The sequence below is a fragment of the Megalops cyprinoides genome, chromosome 10, assembly GCF_013368585.1.
Source record: "Megalops cyprinoides isolate fMegCyp1 chromosome 10, fMegCyp1.pri, whole genome shotgun sequence".
Classification (NCBI taxonomy): domain Eukaryota; kingdom Metazoa; phylum Chordata; class Actinopteri; order Elopiformes; family Megalopidae; genus Megalops; species Megalops cyprinoides.
In genome coordinates, this window is record NC_050592.1 from 4,922,999 (window position 1) to 4,943,717 (window position 20,719).

The window sequence follows — 20,719 nt, forward strand, 5'->3', positions numbered from 1 at the left end:
ATTTCTTTTCATGTTTATGTAGTTTTTGTTTTTTCTTATACAAAATTGTACAGCTGTGATCTCATTATATCTCTCCATTGAATCATTCAGTAGCAGCAGTTAATTTAATTTTTTTGTCCTATTAATATTTCAGTTGTAGCACTACTTTTTGAATTGACATTGCGTGTTGTAAAGTGCTGCTGTTAGTCTGAGCAACGTTAGGCCACACAGCACCATGGTGAAAACCGCTTGGTTAACAAAAAAGGTGTGTAAGTACAGTGTGTGAAAGGAAAACCATAAGCAAATTACCCTTAAATGACACGGTGCCTACTGAACTGGCATCAGTCACAGGTGTGTAGTGTGTGGCGGATTAATGATTAAGAGGTTGAGCAGAGATGGATATGAAACTGAAATCTTTCCATCCAGTTCTTTGTGATGTTATGAAGCGCACAAAAATCAATTAACCATCTGTCATCAGGCCTTATCTGCATGAAAGAGCAACACAGGCTTAAAGAAAATGACAGAGAAAATATGGAAATGCCCTAAAAAAACCATGACCTAACAATTATTTTCATATTCAAATTGATATATACAGTGATAAGTCAGGTTAAATGCTGCTCTCGTTTTAATGGCCAACAATGACCCTAAAATGAAATACAATGCACTGCATGTTAATCAAAGACCCATTCAAATTACATGCAGTGAAAATAAAAATCTTAAAAATTCAAGTATAAATTAAAATTTCTACAGCTGTTACATACTACTGTTTGTAAAATCACTCACATTGCTATATTTCCTCCTCTTCCTGATACAAAAAAAAAAGAATCGCTGTGTGTGTGTGTAAATTGACACATTTCGCTATGATGAGACTGAAGCCTTGTGACTGTTGTGCTGGATCTTCAACAGAACTGGAAAAGAGAAGAAAGGACACGCAAGAGCTTTACTTCTGCCAACAATGTGCAGTGTGTGTACAGACACAGCCCTGGCTGTAGCGCGTAAAGACCTCATCGAGACTGCAGTGTTCAGACACATAACCCTGGCAGCAGTGCAGAGAGACATAGCCCTAGTTTCAGTACCTAGTGAGCCCTAGTTTCAGTGCGTAGAGACACAGCCCTGGTTTCAGTGTGTACAGAGACACAGCCCTGGTTTCAGTGCGTAGAGATATAGCCCTAGTTTCAGTGTGTAGAGAGACAGCCCTGGTTTCAGTGTGTAGAGGCACAGCCCTGGTTTCAGTGCATAGAGATATAGCCCTAGTTTCAGTGCGTAGAGATATAGCCCTAGTTTCAGTGTGTAGAGAGACAGCCCTGGTTTCAGTGTGTAGAGACACAGCCCTGGTTTCAGTGTGTAGAGACACAGCCCTAGTTTCAGTGCATAGAGGTATAGCCCTAGTTTCAGTGTGTAGAGAGACAGCCCTGGTTTCAGTGTGTAGAGACACAGCCCTGGTTTCAGTGTGTAGAGACACAGCCCTAGTTTCAGTGCGTAGAGGTATAGCCCTAGTTTCAGTGTGTAGAGAGACAGCCCTGGTTTCAGTGTGTAGAGACACAGCCCTAGTTTCAGTGCGTAGAGATATAGCTGTGGCTGTAGTGCGTAGAGATGGAGGCCTGTCATTCCGCCTTACCTTCCAGCGGTTTCCACACTCGTTGCACAGCACGAAGGTGGTCATGGGCTCGTCAGCACTGCGTGTTTGAACCTGCACAGACACAGGGGAAAGGCATTCTGTGGGCGAGGACAATCTCACACTCCCTGCCCTCAGAACTGTTATCCGCTGTGCGTAGCTCTGAACACGGGGCCAGAGCAGACCATCGTATCCCTGCCATTATAAACATACAGACCACTGTGTAGCCTGTATCACACCAGGTGGACTGAGGTGACTGCAAGTGATACAAGCAATTATTTATATTTAACTCTTATGCTCACTATCCTGCACAGACAAGTTAGTTATAAGTATATATACTTATAACTATATATATAGTTATATAGTTATAAGTTAAGACAAGAATAAAACAGGTTGATGCAACATCTTTTGAGTGAAGTGAAAATACAATAGACATGAAAATATAAAGCCTGGTTATTATCTGCACAAGTTCTGATTAGGTTCAGGGTTGGGGGTCAGGGGTCAGGGGTCAGGGGTCAGGGGTCAGGGGTAGGTTCAGTACCTGGTTGTAGGTGCAGTTCTTCTTCTTGCACTTGCCGCACTGCAGCAGGTCGGTGGTGGTGCCCCCGGTTTTGGCCATCTGGTGCTCCCGGATGGCCTCCTGAGTCAGATCGTTCCTCAGCTTCTTCAGCTCGTCGCTGGCCATCTCCTGCATCGGACCGAGGGAGAGAGGGCCAGGTTACAAACACGGCACAGGAGCACAGGGAGAGAGGGCCAAGTTACAAACACGGCACAGGAACAGAAGGGAGAGAGACCTGTACTGCAAACACAGTCACTATATGATGTGTTAGGGGACTGCTTCAGAGAAGGCGGACGGGTGGTCGTGTGTTTCGCCGGCGTACCTCAGCCGTCATGGTAGCAATGCGCTGCAGCTCGATGGTCCCGGCCAGGACGTTCTTACGCAGGCCGGGGTTCTTGGGGTCCTTCAGGTTGCTGATGCGGCTGCGCACCCGGTTCTTGTACTTCATGTCCGTGGCTTTCAACTCCTGGTAGATATGTGTGCCGCTAAGGAAAACACTCCCGGCCGGCCCAACTCACAGCTAAGAGGCAGCTAATCCGCTAAGGAGCTGAAGCCGTGTTAAAAGTTAAAATACAAAAACGATAGTGACGTAATAAGCAACAATAAACAGGACGGAACAAAAATGCACATTGATTTTAAAAAAAAGGATATGATCTTCAATCTCTGCTGCCATGGAGTCACAGTTTGTGCCAAACTCTTTGTAGTCATCTGGGGAGAGGAGGAATAGGCTTTAGCTCACAAGCAGTGCTGGTGATCAGTTTCACACGCACACTTCACACTTCCGTCACACAGCCAGATCGCTGTTTTCTGAGAGTAGTATCCTACGTCCCGTGTAAGAGGCAGTGTGGAGTAGTGGTAAGGAGCAGGGATCGTAAATCCATGGGCTGCTGGTGTGATTCCCAGGCGGGCCACTGCTGTTGGGCTCTTGGGCAAGGTAGTTAATCCAGTAACTATGTCAGTAAATATCCAGCTGTGTAAATGGGTATCATAAAAAATGATGAGACATGTGAGTTGCTCAGAAACATATGCTAAGCAAAATATGTCCTGGAGCCAAAAAAAAAAAACTTGAAAATTATAAAGTGTGAAAAGACATTCTTCAATCAGAGTCTACAAAACTGTTTGAACACACTGACCTGAGTTATAGACCATCCATGACTACACAACGTACTGACATCACATAAAAGTAAAGAGTATATGTTTCAGCTGTCCAAAACACTTCAATATGTCTTTTCCTAGTTATTGTGAATTACAGAAAACCACACAAACACACACATACACACACACACACACACGTAAACACAACATACACACAGTCTATCAACACTAATCCACCAAAGACACCTGTTGATAGCTATGAAGTATGTGGGTAGAGTAGCACTCTCGAGAGCGTGTCTGTTACTGTAGAGTACGCTAAAGCACAGCCCCATCCATGCGCCTGCAGTGGCACCGCGTGCAGGCCCATCTGATCCCCACCATCAGTGCGCAGTGCCGCAGACAGCATCTCGATGCACTTGTCCCGAACGGAGTCCCCCGTCAGGAGGTGAGGGGCGAGCGGGCCTCCCACCGGGCTGAACGAGGGCGAGAGGGGGCTGGTGGGTGAGGTGGGCGTCTTCGGGGTGTCGGGCTTGCCCTTGATGCTCATCCTGGCACACAGCGGGGTAAAAATCATGGTCGCTTGGAGTACAGACCATCATAAAGGAAGCTATGTTGATGTAATTGGATTCTAAACATCTTCAAACATTCTATGATGTATTGGCAACTTCAGGCAACATCTTCAGAGATTAGGTCCCCTAACCATTGTTCCCTACAGTTTGAAAGCCATTTGCTTTGTGAGATCTCAAGTAAACGTACTTCCAGCTCAAGATGGACCCCATGGTGGAGCAGTGATATAACATCAATCACTGACTTGTTTGAACCAATTGACACACGATTGATTAAAATTAGTGAGTCACTTATATGACAGGACCTCCCATGTTGTGGTTCATGAAGCCCTAATCTCTCATCACTACGTCTAGCTGGCTAGTCAAGTCAGACATTTATGAATCCCCTCATACTGCCCTAAACAGACAACTATTCAAGACTGAACCTCATGGTTTTCCCCTTATTACTGCAAGTTAATCGGGAGAATGGAGCCAAATTGATCGTTTTAACCTGCTTTACACTTATGCCATGAGTGAACCGTAGCAATTATAGTGCACACCAAATGACAGGTGCATCTCTGCAGTGCAAGAACGTCCAGCTGATAACTCTGTTACACAGGAGGACAGCCCAGGCCAGCACCATGCATGGTGCACAGCAGTGTAATAGTCAGTCAGGAAGCTGAGTAAGAAAGGTTACCGGTCGTTGCTGTCCGTGGAGGCTTTTCTCTGTAGGGGCCCGGGGTGAGGGGACTTTGGGCCTAGTGAGTCTCTCCTGGGTAGCAACGACAGACAGAAAATCACAAAAGACCACTTGTGCATTCAAACCAGGGAATATGCATTTAAAATGCCGTTTAAATGGCATCCAGTCATGCAGAAAATGCACCAAAGACACTTGTATTTTACATTAATTGATCTGTTTAAGATTAACTGTCAACAACAAAAAAAGGTCTCAGGTTGAATGTTGTAGCAAAAAAATATTTAACTTCAATATAAGGGATGATAGGGGTGTTACATAGTACAGGTAAATTGTGACTATGGAGTGGTTTCAACAGATGAACCTGTGCAGTTAAATGACACAGAATCTCAGTACAGAGGAGCCTCTACAGATAAGTAGTGGTTGCTGTGTGACAGTCAGTACAGGTGAGTTTGTGTGGGTAAATGGTAGCCACTGGAATTGTCAGTGCAGGTGAGTCTGTGCAGGTGAATAGCTGTTAAGGTGTCAGTGGCCTGCTAAGCTCCTTCCACTTACCTGTCCCCAGACAACTTCTTTGCTGAAGGTGAGCTTTGAGTCTTGGTATCAGTTGAGTCCCTCCTGGGAGACACACAAAACAATGGATATGTCTGTGCAATGCATACAGGGGGCCATGGCTACCCAATAACTGAAAAGCCATCTTCAAATCTTCTATTTGATTAACTGTAAAGTGCTATCTATCTGTATAGCACAATATAATAACAAGTATATATGACCAATAGCTTGTCAACCATGCAGGAAATATGAACTGAAAAAATTGGGGTCAACTGAATGTTAGTAATATCCTGTCAGGCATGCCTGAAATATGAACTGAAAATCAGGATAACCTTTTTGTAGTCATTTTTTTTCTAAACAATTTGTTTGGAAGTGGAGCTGAAACTGCTTCTTTGGAAAGTACTAAATGTTCAACAGGGAGACATACCATTTAGGCCATGAACAACCACAGGCACACAACCACATGCAAAAAATGAGAAACCTGAGAATAAGGTAGCTGGCCCTTTAACTACGCGACAGGTTAATTACAAAGGCAAACACTTCATTTCATTCAATTAGCCACTTAACTGCACGATATTAATGAACCCACGGTTGTTTATCAAAATTCTGTCTATAGGTATTCTGCAGGTTAATTTCAATAGAAGAATTTTAGTCAGTTAGTTATACATAATTGATTATTTTGTTGAAGGGTTTATTCTGGTACTTTCTATTTGATATCCAGAGAACCATCTCAATTTAAGATATTAAAGGTAAATAATGCTGGTATCTTTTTTGCATTTGTACCATCAAAAGTGCAGTTGCGTAACTGGATTGAAATAACAGGGATCTGACTTTTAAGCATTGATAGTCACTGTGAAGGGAACATCTTCACCTACATCAGAAAAGCAACTGTGCCAAACTAATCAAATATTTCCTTGAGAGTAATCAGTATGCTTTTATTTGTCTTTTTTATCTACACAGTCAGTGAAAATGAGTGAATGTATATTTGATTTTGAGGACACTCAGTTCTAACCACCAGACTTAATCTCAGCAGGCGAAGCTTCATTTCTATTGTGTAATTGGGTCGTTGTGTGTGTGTGCGGAATGTAGGTGTAAAGGAAGCCAGCCATTGGATAATGAGACACACCTGGCTAATTAGCAGAGATTAAATACAGGCGTGTGTGCATTCGCAAAAGCGTCACAGTTTTGTCTGTGGCTTTAGCAAGGCTAAGACAGGTCCCTGGTTTTTAAGGCTTAACTTTTTTTTACTGGCGGCCAAGTGGCCAGTGGGGGTTTTTTTTTTCTTTTTTTTGCACGCATGCCAAACCAGACATGCAAAGGGCGTGGGAAGGGGGAATGGGAACTCTGAGTGCATTTTTGTTTCAGATGCATACCAGTTAATGCAAGGCATTGTGGGCATTCTGACACCAGGCTGTGATTAGTAACAGGATTATTTGGAAAAATAGTTACTTTTTTGGTGGAGAAATGCCACTGGTTTGGTGTGATGATTCTCGCCTAATAACCAGAAAGTAAGGCACTAAAGTTCATTGATCTGTGTCATCCAAAATGGATACAGGAAAAAATGTGTTTAACTAGTCTTATCTGCAGTCTACATAAACCTCTGCTGTGGGTCTATGACCTAGGATATGTGCCTTACGTTACTGTCATTTGGCAGACTCTCTTATCCAGAGCGACTTACATAGTGTGCTATATTCATTTACACAGCTGAATATTTACTGAGGAAACGGAGAGTTAAGTACCTTTCCAAGGGGACCACTGCAGTCCCCCAGTGGTAAATCAAGCCAGTAACCTTTTGGTTAGGAGCTCTGCTCCTTACCGCTATGCTACACTGCTGTCCAGTCTTGCAGGTGAACATATAAAGGACAAATGAGTTCACTTACCTTTACAATGCTACTCAATGTAGATAAACAAGCCATTCGTGTAAAGGAAGATGAGCAAACCATGATTTTATTAAGTATGAAGCAACGGTGAATCACTGGGTTTTGAGGTAGGACAGAGATGGGTACAGTACCTCTCCAATTTGCCATCGCTCGAGTGTCTCTTCACAATGTGACCAGGCTTGGAGTCGGTAGAGTCCTTTCTGCAACGAAAAAGAGTGAGGCCTTAGTGGGACTGTTTGGAACAGCTAGCTGAAGCCTGGGGAGCTCTCAGGCAGGAATTCCTCCTGGTGTTTGGTGGAGACACACAGGAGATGGGAAATGCAGGCAGAGGAAGGGATGAGGGATGTTGCTAATAATGGAGAAAAACAATACTTTGAAAGTCTTCCTGCCACTGTGCAGGCAGATGGACAGAGAAACCCCTGTCCCTGGACTGCTGTTTGACTGAGCTGTGATGCAACTCTGGGTAAAAGGAAAAAGCTCTTGCAATGCTTGCAGGACTGAAATCAAAACTCTCCCAGTGGGCACACAATTCCTCACAAAAAACACTGGCAGTTAAGTCCTACGTGTTGCAGAATTTTTTTTTTTTTTTTTTTTTTTTTTTTGCTGCAGACCTGTCTTTCTTGCCATCTTGACTTTGCCGTTTGGGGAGCAGTGGCTTGGAATCTGAGTCTTTTCTGAAAAGAATGAGGGGAAAGTTTTATTTATTATTGAGGGAAGCCATGCTTGCTAGTCTAACCAAGCAGCTGCGAAATCAGCAAATCGATGCAGCATTATCAATCAAGAGTGTTCTTGTCTCCTCTTGGAGACATTAGTCACTTTCCTAACCAGGCAGACATATCAGTCATTCAACCAACCTCATGCAAATGTGCAAAACAAATGAAATATTCCAATCAGATTTTCAAACACACTGGCAAATCTGATTTCGCTCGCTCACTCTCGCTCTCTCATATCCAGCATTGTCCTGGTGATTTATTCCAGTTTAAGGTGCCTCCCAATACAATTATTACAACTGTACAGCAAAAAGCTTTGGGTAGCTTAGGAGGATGGCTTAGTCAAGTACCACGCTAGGGTGCGACCGCCACTACAGACGTTCGTTTCAACTGTCAAAACACTTCACTGTGGTGCCCCACGCCATCATCGGCACGCACACTGAATTGTTAAACAACAAACGCTGGTGGAGCACAGACAGCACATGCCATTGTGCAGGGCAGCTCTTCCGGCTCGCTGCAGGAAGGCTACAGCTGCTGCATTCTGCTGACCTGTCTTTTCTGGCCTCCACAGAGGGTCGTTTTGGGGGTCTGCTGTCTGCAGAGTCCTTTCTGCAAAAGGAAAATATTTTTCCTGCAATCCCAGCTCCCTCATCAGCATCATCACAAATTTTAGGGGGGGGGAGTCAAGTCCTGTGCAAGCTTCTTTTCACATGGGGAGAGAGACAAACGGCTCAAATGGCAGAAAAAGGGGTCCCCACACTAGTGCAAACAGCATGTGTTAACCTCTGCAAGGCTCTACAAGCTTCATCTCAAATGCAGCAAAAGCACACAAATATTTAAATGGATAGGATTCGGCTCTGCAGTGAAATACCGTCATTCAAATAATGTGACATAAATGTTATTCATGCAATTACTCAGACAAAGGGGTGGGGGTCTACAAGGGGTGGGGGAAGGGGGGGGGGGCAGTTACATGAACAAATCTTATCCCACACCTTTCTTTTTTCAGATCATGGGATGGTCGTTTCTGAGAAAGCTGTTTGGAATCTGTAGATTCTTTTCTGGAAACAATCAGAACAATGTTCAAAGCTAAGCTACAAAACAGGCATTCCACCATTACTGAAGGAGGGGGCAGAAAAAAAAATATCAGTATTTCTGGATCAGTGGCCAATGATAAAGGCTTTTCAGTTTCATTCTTTGAATATGAATATGACTGGAAAAACTCAGAACAAACAGCCCGGTATTCACTGTTCTCTCACCCATTATGACACACACTCGGTTACATGGCACACAATGACATCACAGCACATGCTAGCCCTGACCTCTCCTTCACTTCTGCCACTGCGGGCTTGGGTGGCGGAGGAGGATGAAGGTGTAGAGGAAGAGGAGGCACAGGAGTGTTTGGGTCTGGAGCCTCTTTCCTAAATTGGAAATAAACATTCCCACTAACCCAGGAGTCTCATTTTGTCCTTTTTTTTTTTTTTTTAACTTCAGTATTTCTTGAAGTTATTTATTTTATTTATTTATATTATAAATTACACAATTATATTTATTAGAGAGGTATATGCAATCCTGTTATAACTGGGTCTACTTCAAAATAGAGGGAACCCATACCACAGCAGAACTGTAGTCTCTTTTAGGCCTTGCTCAATGAAATTATTTTTGCATGGCAAACTAAAACACTAACATTTATTGTGTGGAGGGTGATAATATGGCACTGTGCATGCTACACATCATAACACATGCTTGCTCAGACCTCTCCTTCTTCACTTCTACCGACGGGCGCTTGGGCAGAGGAGGAGGATGGAGATGAAGAGGAAGAGGAGGAAAGAGAGCGTTGGGGTCCGGAGCATCTTTCCTACAGGAAAAATAAACACCCTGGGCGTTGGTGTGTACGCTCCCTACATCCAGTATTTCAGGAGCGTGAATGAAATTGAGCACACCCTGATCAGTCTGGCAGCACAGTAGACTCCTAGATCTTGCCTTAGACCTTTCACTTGGTCTGATCATGCAGTCTCACATGCTGTTCCTTTTCATTACACCATTCAACCCCCAACTCTGAGAGAAATAAGAGTATGCTACACCATTGCTTATAATCAAGTGCAACATTATTTTCATAAAAAAAAAAAATGGGTAAAAAGACTCACATGAGTGGAGTGAATGAAATGAAAGTATAAATGAATGGGAGTCTGAAATCCACAGTCAATGGGTAGAAGCTTCTCATGCATGCAGGGGGAAAACATTAACCGTACAGAAGCTGTACGTATTGCTGGCTGAGTTCAGCAGGTTTTTGACTTCTTAATCTGTGATCTGCACAAAGTGACTGACTTTGAACAACTCCAACTTTGAACAGACCGTTTTATCCCCAACAAAATGAGCTTTTTTTTTTTTTTTTTTTTTTCCCTTGTATAATTATTCAGTCTGTTAAACGGTTCACTTCATCGAGCTCCAGGGCAAGCACTATGATCACAGCAAAGTGTTTGCATTAGAACGTTTGCTGCCCCAACAGAACCATTTAGCCCAGCAATCAATCAGCAATGGAATAAGCTTTCCTTTAATTTTGCTTTTCCACTGTTAATTTACAAATGGAATACAATTCAAGCATGCTAAATCAGACATGACTTTGTTTTTGGATTCTAGTCACTAAAAATTGCGTAATCTAAATTCTGTTTCGTGCTTGTTGCAGATGTGGAGCGAGCTTGTAGAACTGGACCGCTCATCTTCCAGTCCTCTGTGAAATGTCACACTCTGGTGATACGATTCAGCGGATAGTCGTCGAGCCCAGATATTCTGTAAAAATCGCCATCTTTTTGGTCTTTGACAAGTTCCTGCACACAGGCAGAAGACTCTTGTTGAAATGACCACTCAACCTGAAGAAATGGAATGTTGGGCCATTCAAGCTAGAATGGTTGAAAGTCTGTACTATTGTATTACTTATTTTTTTTTAAGCTTTCAAGCTGACATGCCTCAAAAGCCTATTTTTTGTTTCCCCTTTTCCTTTCTTTCCATCTGTCGTCCTCTCAACAGTTACACCTCAAGCTTAACGCACATGTTGCACATAGCACTTAGGTGTGTCACAGATCCAAGGCCACCCCCCAGTGTAACCACTGAGCTGGCACATATGACAGTTCTTCACACTTGCTTATTCATTTCACTTTTGGCACCATTATCAGACATGGAACGTGCGTGTGTAGATACCAGCGTTCATCCAGGCACACCCAATATGGTGGCAAAATTCGACATGGGCATAACTTTTTGACAGCATCGCTTGGCCTTTCTCAAATCTGTCAACACTGCCTTGTTTAGGGAGACTTTTCACTGCGACCCCCCATATAGATGCCAAACACATTTTTACTGTTTAACAGCATGCCAGCTTTTGACAGCATTCAGACTTTCATTTAACATGTGGTGCAACTATCTATCACAGCCTCTAGACCTGTATGCACTTGTTATAGCCCTTGGTCCCTGGGCATATGCCAGTATGTGGGCAAAAGGTATGTTTTGCCTTAGGTCTGAAGTACTGTACAGTTAGGCTCATATTCCTCAGCCTCATTATGTCTGACACTCCGTCTAGTACTTCTTTTACAGTACTTTTCCATAACAGGGCAGTGTAGCATAGTGGTTAAGAAGTAGGACTCGTAATTGAGAGGTTGCCGGTTCAAGCCCACACAGGGGCACTGCTGCTGTACCCTTGAGCAAGGTTGGGCACTTAACCCGCAATTGCCTCAGTAAATATCCAGCTGTAAAATGGATAACATTTTTGTTTTTTTTCTTTATTACAAAAAAAAAAAAAAAACAGAAAAACCCTGCAACCGATGTAAGTCCCTCTGGATGAGAGTGTCTGTTAAATGCCAATAATGTGATGTAACACAAAGCCTTTGGTCATTTAACAGCATTAAAAGCCTTGTGGTCACCTGCAATCTCTCATTTGGCTTTAGCCTCACAATTTTTGCTGTATTTATCACTGGACCATAATTTTGTTTACTCCCGAAAAGCATTTTCAGGATGGCGAAATGTGTGGTGGTGTTCTGAGCCACTTATTCAAGTCCTCACCATGTTGGCTCTGTGTCTGTTGTTTTGAGCATCACGCTCGGCTCAATAACGCTAAACGGTCTCTTGTGCAAACTTTTAATTATTCAAGTGTCCCATCTGAGCAACGACGGAATGTCTTGTGCTCTCTTTTCTGACTTCAGGACACCGGTTTCATTTTCCTGAATCTCAAGGTTTTATCTTTTTGCACAGGATTGTCAGCAGTAGAATAATGAGCATCAGTGCTGACAGACAGAAACGTGTTTCTGGCTATGTATCGTGCATGCATCTCAGCAGACCTGCACCGTAGCATCACGGCACCGTGGCATGCAGTGTTAACATCCCAGCCGGACGGCACACCGGGTTACGTCACACGGAGGGATACCGTGCCGCATGCCATCCCCTGACCTCTCCTTCTTCACTTCCACCGATGGACGTTTGGGAGGAGGAGGAGGATGAAGATGAAGAGGAGGGAAAAGAATGCTGAGGTCGGGAGCATCTTTCCTGAGTCAAACAAAACGCATCCTTCAGCCACAGTCCCACAATGAAACGCACACGTGGTCTTTCAGGCAGGACTCTCACCTCTCCTTCTCCCTCTTCTGTTCGCCTGCTCGTTTCTCTTTTTTGTGTTCGCCCATGGGTTTGTCTTTTTTCTGCTCGCCCGGGTGCTTCTTCTGAGACTCTAAGCTTAGTTTCGAATGGGCGGACGACCTCCTGTGACTCGCAAACAAACAGGACTGGTCCGATGAGTGGGTCCGCACGACTGCGCATGCCCTCCTCACTCTCTCCCGGGACTAAGAGCGATCGGCTTTCACTCCTGTCTCGTGACTTCACGCCCCAGGCATCTTTCACTTTCACTTTTACTCACATTCAGTTTTACACATCACATCACATCCACACACATGACAGTCATGTTTGGGCACTGAAGGTTTAAACTTCCTCCCAGTGCAAATTGGGCTGTTCCTTTCTGCGACCCCCCCCCGCCATGCCACACACTGCTGGTTCAGGTTCTCTCTGTGATTCCGAGGCCTCCCCCCCATTGGCTCACTCGCTCCTTACCTGGACTCCTTCTCGGTTGGGGTCCTGGCTGTAGGCTCTGGGTTCCCTGCAGCCGGAGGGTTGCCAGATTCTGTCCCGTTGCTCTTCTCACTCGCCTTCTCCTCCCTCTGAGACTGGGCCGATTCTACAGGGAGAGCAGAGGTCTGTTTGTGCAAGTTCAGCTTTAACTAAAGCTGAGGGCAAGCTTTCAGTCCTACTCGTTTTAACACAAACTGTGCGTCAATGATCAGTCAGGAAAAGAGAAATTCCCAGACACACACACACACACACACACACACAACTATTTCAGTGAAAAAGAAAAGGGAAATCTCTGGCCAGCCCCCCGACCCTTATCCACCCCCCTGCGCTTAGAATGCTAAACGGTTGCTGCCCCAATCTTATTGGCTCAGAAGTCTGATTTTGGACCAGAATAGCTGACTCTTACCTAGAAGCCTCTTCCAGTTCTTGATGAGGATTTTGGCCAGGCTGACAACCTGATCGTCCGTGCAGTGCTTCCTGATTCCGTTCACAGACATGCCGATACGTGTGTCCTGATGGACAGCAGAGAAACGCAGCCAGTACAAGAACAGTGGGCGGCAGTGTAGCATGGTGGTTAAGGAGCAGGACTCGTAACCGAAAGGTTGCCGGTTCAATCCCCGCTGGGACACTGCCGCTGTACCCTTGGGCAAGGTACTTAACCCACAGTTGCCTCAGTAAATATCCAGCTGTATAAATGGATAACATTGTAAAGAACTGTAACCTATGTAAGTCGCTTTGGATAAAAGCGTCTGCCAAATGAATAAATGTAAACAGTATAACAATGGATCTTGGAGTCTCTCTGTTATTTCACTTCATGTGTAGGCACCACAAAGAAACTGGAAAAAGGCCTGCTTTGTGCAGGCCCTGGGGAAATAATTAGAGACCTGGGAAAATGCAAACACACAGCACAACAGTAGTTTTGCTTAATGATTGCACTGTGTTTATTTAAAAGGTCTCATTTCCAATAAAAAAAAAAAAAACACTGCTGGTTTTCTCCTTAAATTAAGTGGTAGCTGTATCAAGCTGAGATTGTTGCTGCTGACAGTCATTACTGAAATACACTGGAGAACTGTATACCCTCCCAGACTGCAAAATATAGACTAATTAAGACACTGTCCTACAGTGCTGTCATACTAACCTATAATTCAAAGTTTGATATCGGCTTATTTTTTGCACATGTGTAAAATGTACAATTGTCTCTACTTGGTTACATGAATCATCAGAGGAAGAAACTGATCCAGCTATCAAAAACACGTACTGTAGTCCTCGCAGAGGAAGTGAGATTGAATGCTCTGTTCTGGGGAATTTTAAGTATTCTTTTTTTTTTTTTTTTTTTTTTTTTTTGTTTTTTTCTCTTTTGCAGGTTAGTTATGGTAAACATTAAAATGTATGTGTTCCTCGTACAGTGCCATGACCTATTTCCTAATCTTTCTCCCTGCAACTTAAACTGAAATCTTGTCCTCAAGGCTCTATTACAGGACATCATCTTTAACATACTTTTGTGATTGTAAAAAGACTGAATGGGTGTTTGATTTCAGACCTCCTGCCACAGATCAGTTATATCTCACAGGATGGGGGAAATGTAACATTCAAGCCATCAGTGTGTTAAAAAAAAAAAAAAAAAGCAAAAAAAATCAGAAATGACAGATACTTTATGAAGTAAGGAATTACACATAAGGTCAGGAACATCTTAAAGATGCTTTTTTTTTTTTTTTTTTCCCATTGCTTTAAGGAGTCCTACCTGCAGTAGCTTCAGGGTCATGTTGAAGCCCTTTAGCTCCCTAAGCAGGTCCAAGGCCCCCTCCTGTACAAACACACAGACAGAAATGTTATGTGAAGAACACAACCGGGGAGGGAAAAACAAGGCATACAATAGGACACCAGCTTATGATCAGCAAAAAATACTGCATCTAAGTGGTGGCAATGTACCATAGTGGTAAGGAACTGGGCTTGTAACTAAAAGGTTTCTGGTTCAATCCACTACGGGGGCACTGCTGCAGTGTCCTTGGGGAAGGTATTTAACCCACAGTTGCCTTTTTATATCCAGCTGTATAAATGGATCACATGTAGAAATTGTAACCTATGTTGCTCTGGATAAGAGTGTCTGTCTGCTAAATGATCTACCAGTTTGCTGAGAATGAATCCCAGGTTTATATCCAAATAAAACAAGTTTTAAAATCATACTTTTAAAATCTGTTATCTCCCACCCCACCTGTGCTGTGTTTTACACAGTATCCATTTGCACTCACACTTTACTGAACTGGCTCAGGAACCCTTTTTGTGTTTTTGCTTAGGCTACAACAGTAGTGCTACAGCAGTAATCTTTTGAGTACAAAGTTCATGGGGTCCAGACTGATTCTCAGCCCCGCTGCCCTAGTTCCTCTCCTGTCTGCAAGCCATCACTGTACTGCAAGGGATTTAGTATCTGTGTTGCCTGCCCTTGTCTCTGCCATCCTATTATCTTGGTATAATCTTATTCTGCCTCTCTTATTGCCATAATTCGTTACAATGCCGTTTGCTCACCCTTTAACACAATGATTTCTTCATTTATTTGTTGTTAATGCTGTTCCAAGTCATACATGACGTTTCATGTTAAAAAAAAAAAAAAAAAAAAAAAAAACTCTTGTTCCTTGGAATGTGTTTGCCCTGTAAACAGCTATGGGGACAAATACTAATGTAATGACTGACGTGGTCAATCAACATCCCTGGCACAAAGCGGTAGACGCAGGACGTTTTACAGAAGGGATAAAAAAAAAAAAGTTAAAGGCAGGGCCATTTGAATAAAAAGTCTCTACGGCAGGTTGTCCATTATATATGTCCAAAATCCAAAAGACCACTCGGGACAGGACTGCCCACCTCCCGGGGACGGCGCGGCATGGCACGGGGACGCGTTGAGAGTAAATACCGCACACCCTCCTCAGCGAGGTAGCAGTTTAACGGGACGGCCTATTTTTAGGCCTTGACTGCGCTTTAGCCCGCTGAAATACACACAACCATGTTTCCAACTTGAAGATTTGAAACTGATTTAAAGTGTATGCATAAAGAGTTGTTAAATGAAAGCAATTGTTACGCTTTGGATGCCGCTTAAAGTTAATCTATAGTCTAGCTCATATTTAAGTGACGGACGTTTGGATGGCATGCGTCAATATGCTTGCTAAACAACTATCGTCACTTCAATATGTATTAGTAAACATTCAAGTCAGGGTAATCTGTTCATAGATAGCGTTATTTATGTGCCACAATGTTGGTTAGAAGCTAGGCTAACCGTCTGTAGAAATAATATGCTCCGCTGTCTGTAGAAGTAACTAATGTATACATTAAATCCACTGTGTACAGATACAGGTAACACACATTTCCGCTATTGTAACTTCGGTTTAAGGTAGCCAGCTTTTGGAAATAAATCTGCGCAATTTCGATAGTGCCTTCGACAGCCCGCGTGTACGATCCGAATACAAACAGCGGCGTGCAGTGCGTCAACTCCCACGACCTTGCAGACCAGTTTACTTTGTAATTGCACAGAATAAGAGGAAACGCTGGCGCTTCGACTACAGCAATAACGTATGTTTAACACTTAATCTTCGAAACAGACTGACAGAATAGGTAACCCCAGGCGCAACACGTTTCTCAGTAGCTAGCAAGACAGCAACAGCTAGCTAACTGGGCTGAACAGTGTACTGCCAAGCACCTGTTCAGAATTCGCTGCACACACGCAACTGCATTCGCGGAACTGCACAGCACAACTTGCAAACTTTTTAACTTCGTGATTGAGAAAGGAAGCCTAAACTGAAAGGGAAGTTTCGTGCAAGGCAGTTACAGAGAACAAGTGGCCTTTTTTTCGTCAAGAACCCACAGCAAGCGTTTGACAGCGGTGTCAAAATGCACTCAATAATAGACAACACACTAACAGACGCGACGTAAGGCTGGTGGTGTACTCATGTCAAACAAATTTCTCACCGTGTTATTTCTAGACACCATCTTGTCCAGTTTTTTGGCGATGCGAATTAGGTCTTCCTCTCGCGTCATAATGATCTCTGTGGCATGTATTAAACGTTCGAGGCTGTAGATATAGAACGTTCGATTATATTAATTCATAAATTAAATTTAAAAAATAAAAGAAATGTAAGAAGTTTTGTTCCCAGTCAGTACTTCACTTTTCTGCGCGAATCGTGTGCGTGTGGCCAGGGGGCGTGTCTTCAGCTGCCACAAGCAAGAAGGACGCGGATCACTGCAACCATCTGGTGAAAATACCCAACACATGGCGACTCCTAAATATAGACCGAGCTAAGCATTGGAGCTAAAGCCTGATCTAACTGTAAAAAGAAATGGAGTTATTGTAGTATGTATATTTTCTGCAACACAGTTCGTCACACCGCCTGGAATTTTTATTTTTGAGGGATTTTTCTTTTTGACAACTTCCTAACTACGTGGCTCTCTACCTAATAATCAGGGCAACACACGCTCACCGTTCGACTGCACGCGTTCATGTGACCGTATAGTACGTCGTAACAACTCCCGCTTCAAAGCTTATGTGTCATGACGAGCACCTCCGTATCTGGACACCTTTTACGGGTTTGTATTAAAACTCTTGTGTTTTTTAACCGCTCTAAATACGCTGCATGTGCATTTACCGTCCGTTGCCCTACTTTCGCTCAAGAGTAGCGGTTAATGTTTTACTACTTCACAGAGAGAAACCGAGCGCGCACTCGTTCACTTCTCACCCAGACTGGCGTGTGCTGGGTACATAATAGGCACAGGGGCCGCCCATGTAAGCGTGCCAGCGGCATACAACTCGCAGCTGCGCGTTAGAGATGATGTCTAGCTCGTAAAGCAGAACAGTGCCAGCATTGTTGAAAACCTGTTTAGTTTCAGGCCTGAAAGTAATGTTTTGCTGCGCTTGATTTCAGTGAAACTGTTTCAAACCAGTGCGCCATTTAGCGCGCTACACATGGCAGTGATATTGAGTGTCAGCTTATGTACGCTTGTTTACAATGTGTTGGAGCGCCTGGGCAAATCATGGGAAGTTTCAAGGACGGTATGCATGATAGCCGAAAATGAGCGTGTTGACGCAATAGCCGCCCATCTCACTGACAAATAGATAACATTACCTTTGCTTTCATTCAGCAGACAGTCTTATCCAGAGCGACTTCCAGCACAAAGGAACAGAATTCTATCAATTCAAGTTGAAATACAATTGATCGTTAGAATTTACTCCAATGCCTAGGTAGTGGATCAGGTTTAAAATAAGTATTTGAAACTGTGACAACTGAACAGGAGTGACTGCACCCCAGTACCCAAGTTAGACTGAAGTGTGATAGACCATTAAGATATTCGCTGTAGCGAGGAGTTATTTTCTTGTGGGTAACATTAAATGACTGGGAGAACTTCTTTGGATGAATTACTGAAACTAAAACACTTCTCTCCACTCAGATGCGACAGACACCCCCCTGGGCCAAACGAAAGGAGTCTTCAGTAATCAAGTCGCAGCTGCCGACCTCACAAAGCTCAGACGCATGTCAAATATCAGTGAAGCGAATTAGCATTCCTACAGCTCCGCCGACTACGAATTTAACCTCAGATTCCTTTGGGTCCCAGGGGTATTTTGCCCCATTTTTGCTACCTTTACTTGTGTGCCTCTACAACTCCATACAACTCATACACTAATACAGCATATCACAGTAGACCCAGGGCTACACAATGAGCCCTCTTGTTCAACTCTAAGATACTACCAGCCTAAGACAAAGCCTCAAACAGTAAAAAAAATTTAGTCATGCGATTGAATTTATGAAGTTTTTTTCAAAGATCCATGACTCAACTTCTTATGCAATAATTTCCTCTTTTTTCAAAGTTCAATATCTCTTGAATGTTTATGCAGAGTTTCTTGTAAATCTCACTTACCACTGCAGTACACTGCTGGATTATACATATTGTTTGTCAGACGCATTTAGTGATTTTGAGTGTATTTATGAAAAGTCTCAGTGCAAGGTCTTAGCACTTGAGGGTGAATTTTATCATGATAGTCATAATGTAGACATGATCACACACAGCATGGTGAGGACAAGATTGTTGAAACGGCAAGGTTTTTTTTTTTTTAGGAAAATTTATTGAAAATTACAACAATAAACAAAAAATATACATAAATAGCTATATAAATATAATAAAGAACAATGTGCAATACAATGAAAATGCAAAGAAAAAAACACACATGCAGCTATAACTATATAAATGGTCAAAGTGCCAAAATCTATTTATGCCATGTATCCCAGCAGTTTCTATCTATTTGCAGGCACAGTGCTACGTTGCACATCTTGCATTGCCAGGGAGTCTTCATTCTTTTTCCAACCTGCTTGCACACCTCGCAGTATTTTCTTCCTGGTTCAGTTTTTTTATTTATTTTTTTTTTTTGAAGTGCCCTCCTCATCAGTGCTGGTGGGTAAGGGGATGTGATTTGTCTTTGGTGTGACAGGGTCTCTTTAGCAACACCCAAGAGCTCTCTGGTCAGCTGTACCAGCTATCCCTGTACCGCAAGTGAGAAAGCGGCCTGAGCCTCTTCTGCTCACAGTGCTCCTTGTACAGAAGGTAGCTGTTTACAGCAGCCATGTCCAAAAAATGGGAAAAAAAAGGTCTTGTGCCATCTGTACGTCTTCCTCCTGGCACTGTATGTCTGCAGACGCTGATCTGACAAATCAGTTACCCCATGTATTTATTGTACTCTTTGACTGCTTGTGGTCCATGAAATGTCACTGATGTCCATCCCCCCCCCTGCTGGGAGCCGTTGTCTCCTCCGCGCCACTTGTCCGTCAAATGCCTTGTGAATGGTTGACAACATTGCCACTACTCTTGTGTCCATCCATTTTACAAAGAGTAGTGAACCTTGTCTTATCCATCGGCGGGACCCCCTTTGACTTTTGGAGTTCAAATTATTCACCAGCGTTGTTGGATAGCCCCTCCGATGTTCTCCTTATTGTCCCACAAGCTCCAATTTTGTGTTTGAAAAGCTTACAAAACAGTGAGCTAGTGTAAAAATTGTCACAATATATGTTGTAGCCTTGGCCGTTCAATAAGTGAAGTGACAGAGTCATAGCTGAGCCCATGCCCTGTGTGATGGTGTGCCTTCCCTGTATACACTGAAGTTGTAGGAGTATCCATTTGCAGCGTCATCCAGTACATAAAGTTTGAACCCCCATTTGCTTGGCTTTTGCTTCATATATTGTTTCATTCCATTTTTTTGATTTTGTCGAAGCCATTCTTTCATCAATGGAGAGTTGCTGAAGTGGCTGGCACCATGTCTGGCATGCTGTTTGCAGTGAATCAAAAAGTGGGCAGCATGTCATGTTCCGGGGTTCCTTTTTGTTTGATCCATTTAAGAATCTTCTGGGTCACTGAGGTGTAAATTTGCGCTTATTGCCTGAAATTGGTTCCTTAGAATGATGGTTTTCAACAATGGAATCTGAAAGATTTTGTCAGTTGTCCAGTAATCCCTGAACCTTGGAATTCGTACTACTCCCTGAAAAAGTAGAATTCCCATATACTGCAGGAATTCAGCAGCTGTTATGGGAATCCAAGAAAGTTTAGCCCACCTTTCCAATCGCTTTTGAGCATATGAATTTGTGTTTCTACACAGGGTGTCAATGTCTGGCTGAAAAAAACAACAATTGGAAAATTTTGAATTGTGAATGTAAAACGTGTTTAACTGAGATCCAGGGGTCTGTGATGGCTGAAATCTGAAAAGTTGTGGTTGTGCATCCTCCTCCAGGAGCAGGCTCCTCTGACTCCTCACAAAAAAAAAAAATCCTCTGGGTCTGACACAGAGGTCTCTTCTGTGGATGTCCTTAAGTCAGACAACCACAATCAAGTCAAAATCAAATCAAGCTGAAACTGCAATATCTCTGGATTGGCAGGGGCTTTTGCCATAGGACAAAGACTATGTCAATCATTTCAAGCTGGCCTATCAGACAAGGAAAAAGCATAGTTCGGTTGAGAATTTGCT

General features: G+C 43.3%; 1 protein-coding gene across 7 annotated transcripts; it reads right to left on the reverse strand.

Moving 5' to 3' along the window:
* On the reverse strand, window positions 1-16,944 carry tcea3 (transcription elongation factor A (SII), 3). Of its 7 annotated transcripts, XM_036539419.1 has the most exons (22): window positions 16,884-16,944; window positions 16,687-16,789; window positions 14,474-14,536; window positions 13,139-13,244; window positions 12,715-12,838; window positions 12,238-12,369; window positions 12,064-12,159; window positions 9,383-9,484; window positions 8,949-9,047; window positions 8,622-8,687; window positions 8,179-8,238; window positions 7,531-7,593; window positions 7,051-7,119; window positions 6,489-6,533; window positions 5,043-5,105; window positions 4,491-4,565; window positions 3,627-3,796; window positions 2,805-2,861; window positions 2,476-2,630; window positions 2,136-2,282; window positions 1,598-1,669; window positions 1-887 (listed from the first exon to the last, which is right to left on the reverse strand). In XM_036539419.1, exons 2-22 carry the CDS (start codon window positions 16,753-16,755, stop codon window positions 879-881), a joined length of 1,842 nt encoding a protein of 613 aa, XP_036395312.1. In that variant the 5' UTR covers window positions 16,756-16,789; window positions 16,884-16,944; the 3' UTR covers window positions 1-878. The 7 variants fall into 7 exon arrangements, with proteins under 7 accessions (XP_036395312.1, XP_036395316.1, XP_036395315.1 ...); XM_036539423.1 differs by lacking the exon at window positions 12,238-12,369 and having other exon boundaries at window positions 16,687-16,924; XM_036539422.1 differs by lacking the exon at window positions 9,383-9,484 and having other exon boundaries at window positions 16,687-16,924.
* Between the last annotated feature and the right edge of the window lie 3,775 nt (window positions 16,945-20,719).

Bases quoted from the DNA above. Each gene is read 5' to 3' on its own strand.
- tcea3 (XM_036539419.1), bottom strand. From the start codon at position 16,755: ATGACGCGAGAGGAAGACCTAATTCGCATCGCCAAAAAACTGGACAAG. The intron at 7,120-7,530 runs GTCTGCAGCAAA...TTTTCGTTGCAG, and splicing joins CAAGATGGCAAGAAAGACAG to AAAGGACTCTACCGACTCCA. The intron at 2,862-3,626 runs GTGGGGATCAGA...TCCTCTCCCCAG, and splicing joins TGCGGCACTGCGCACTGATG to ATGACTACAAAGAGTTTGGC.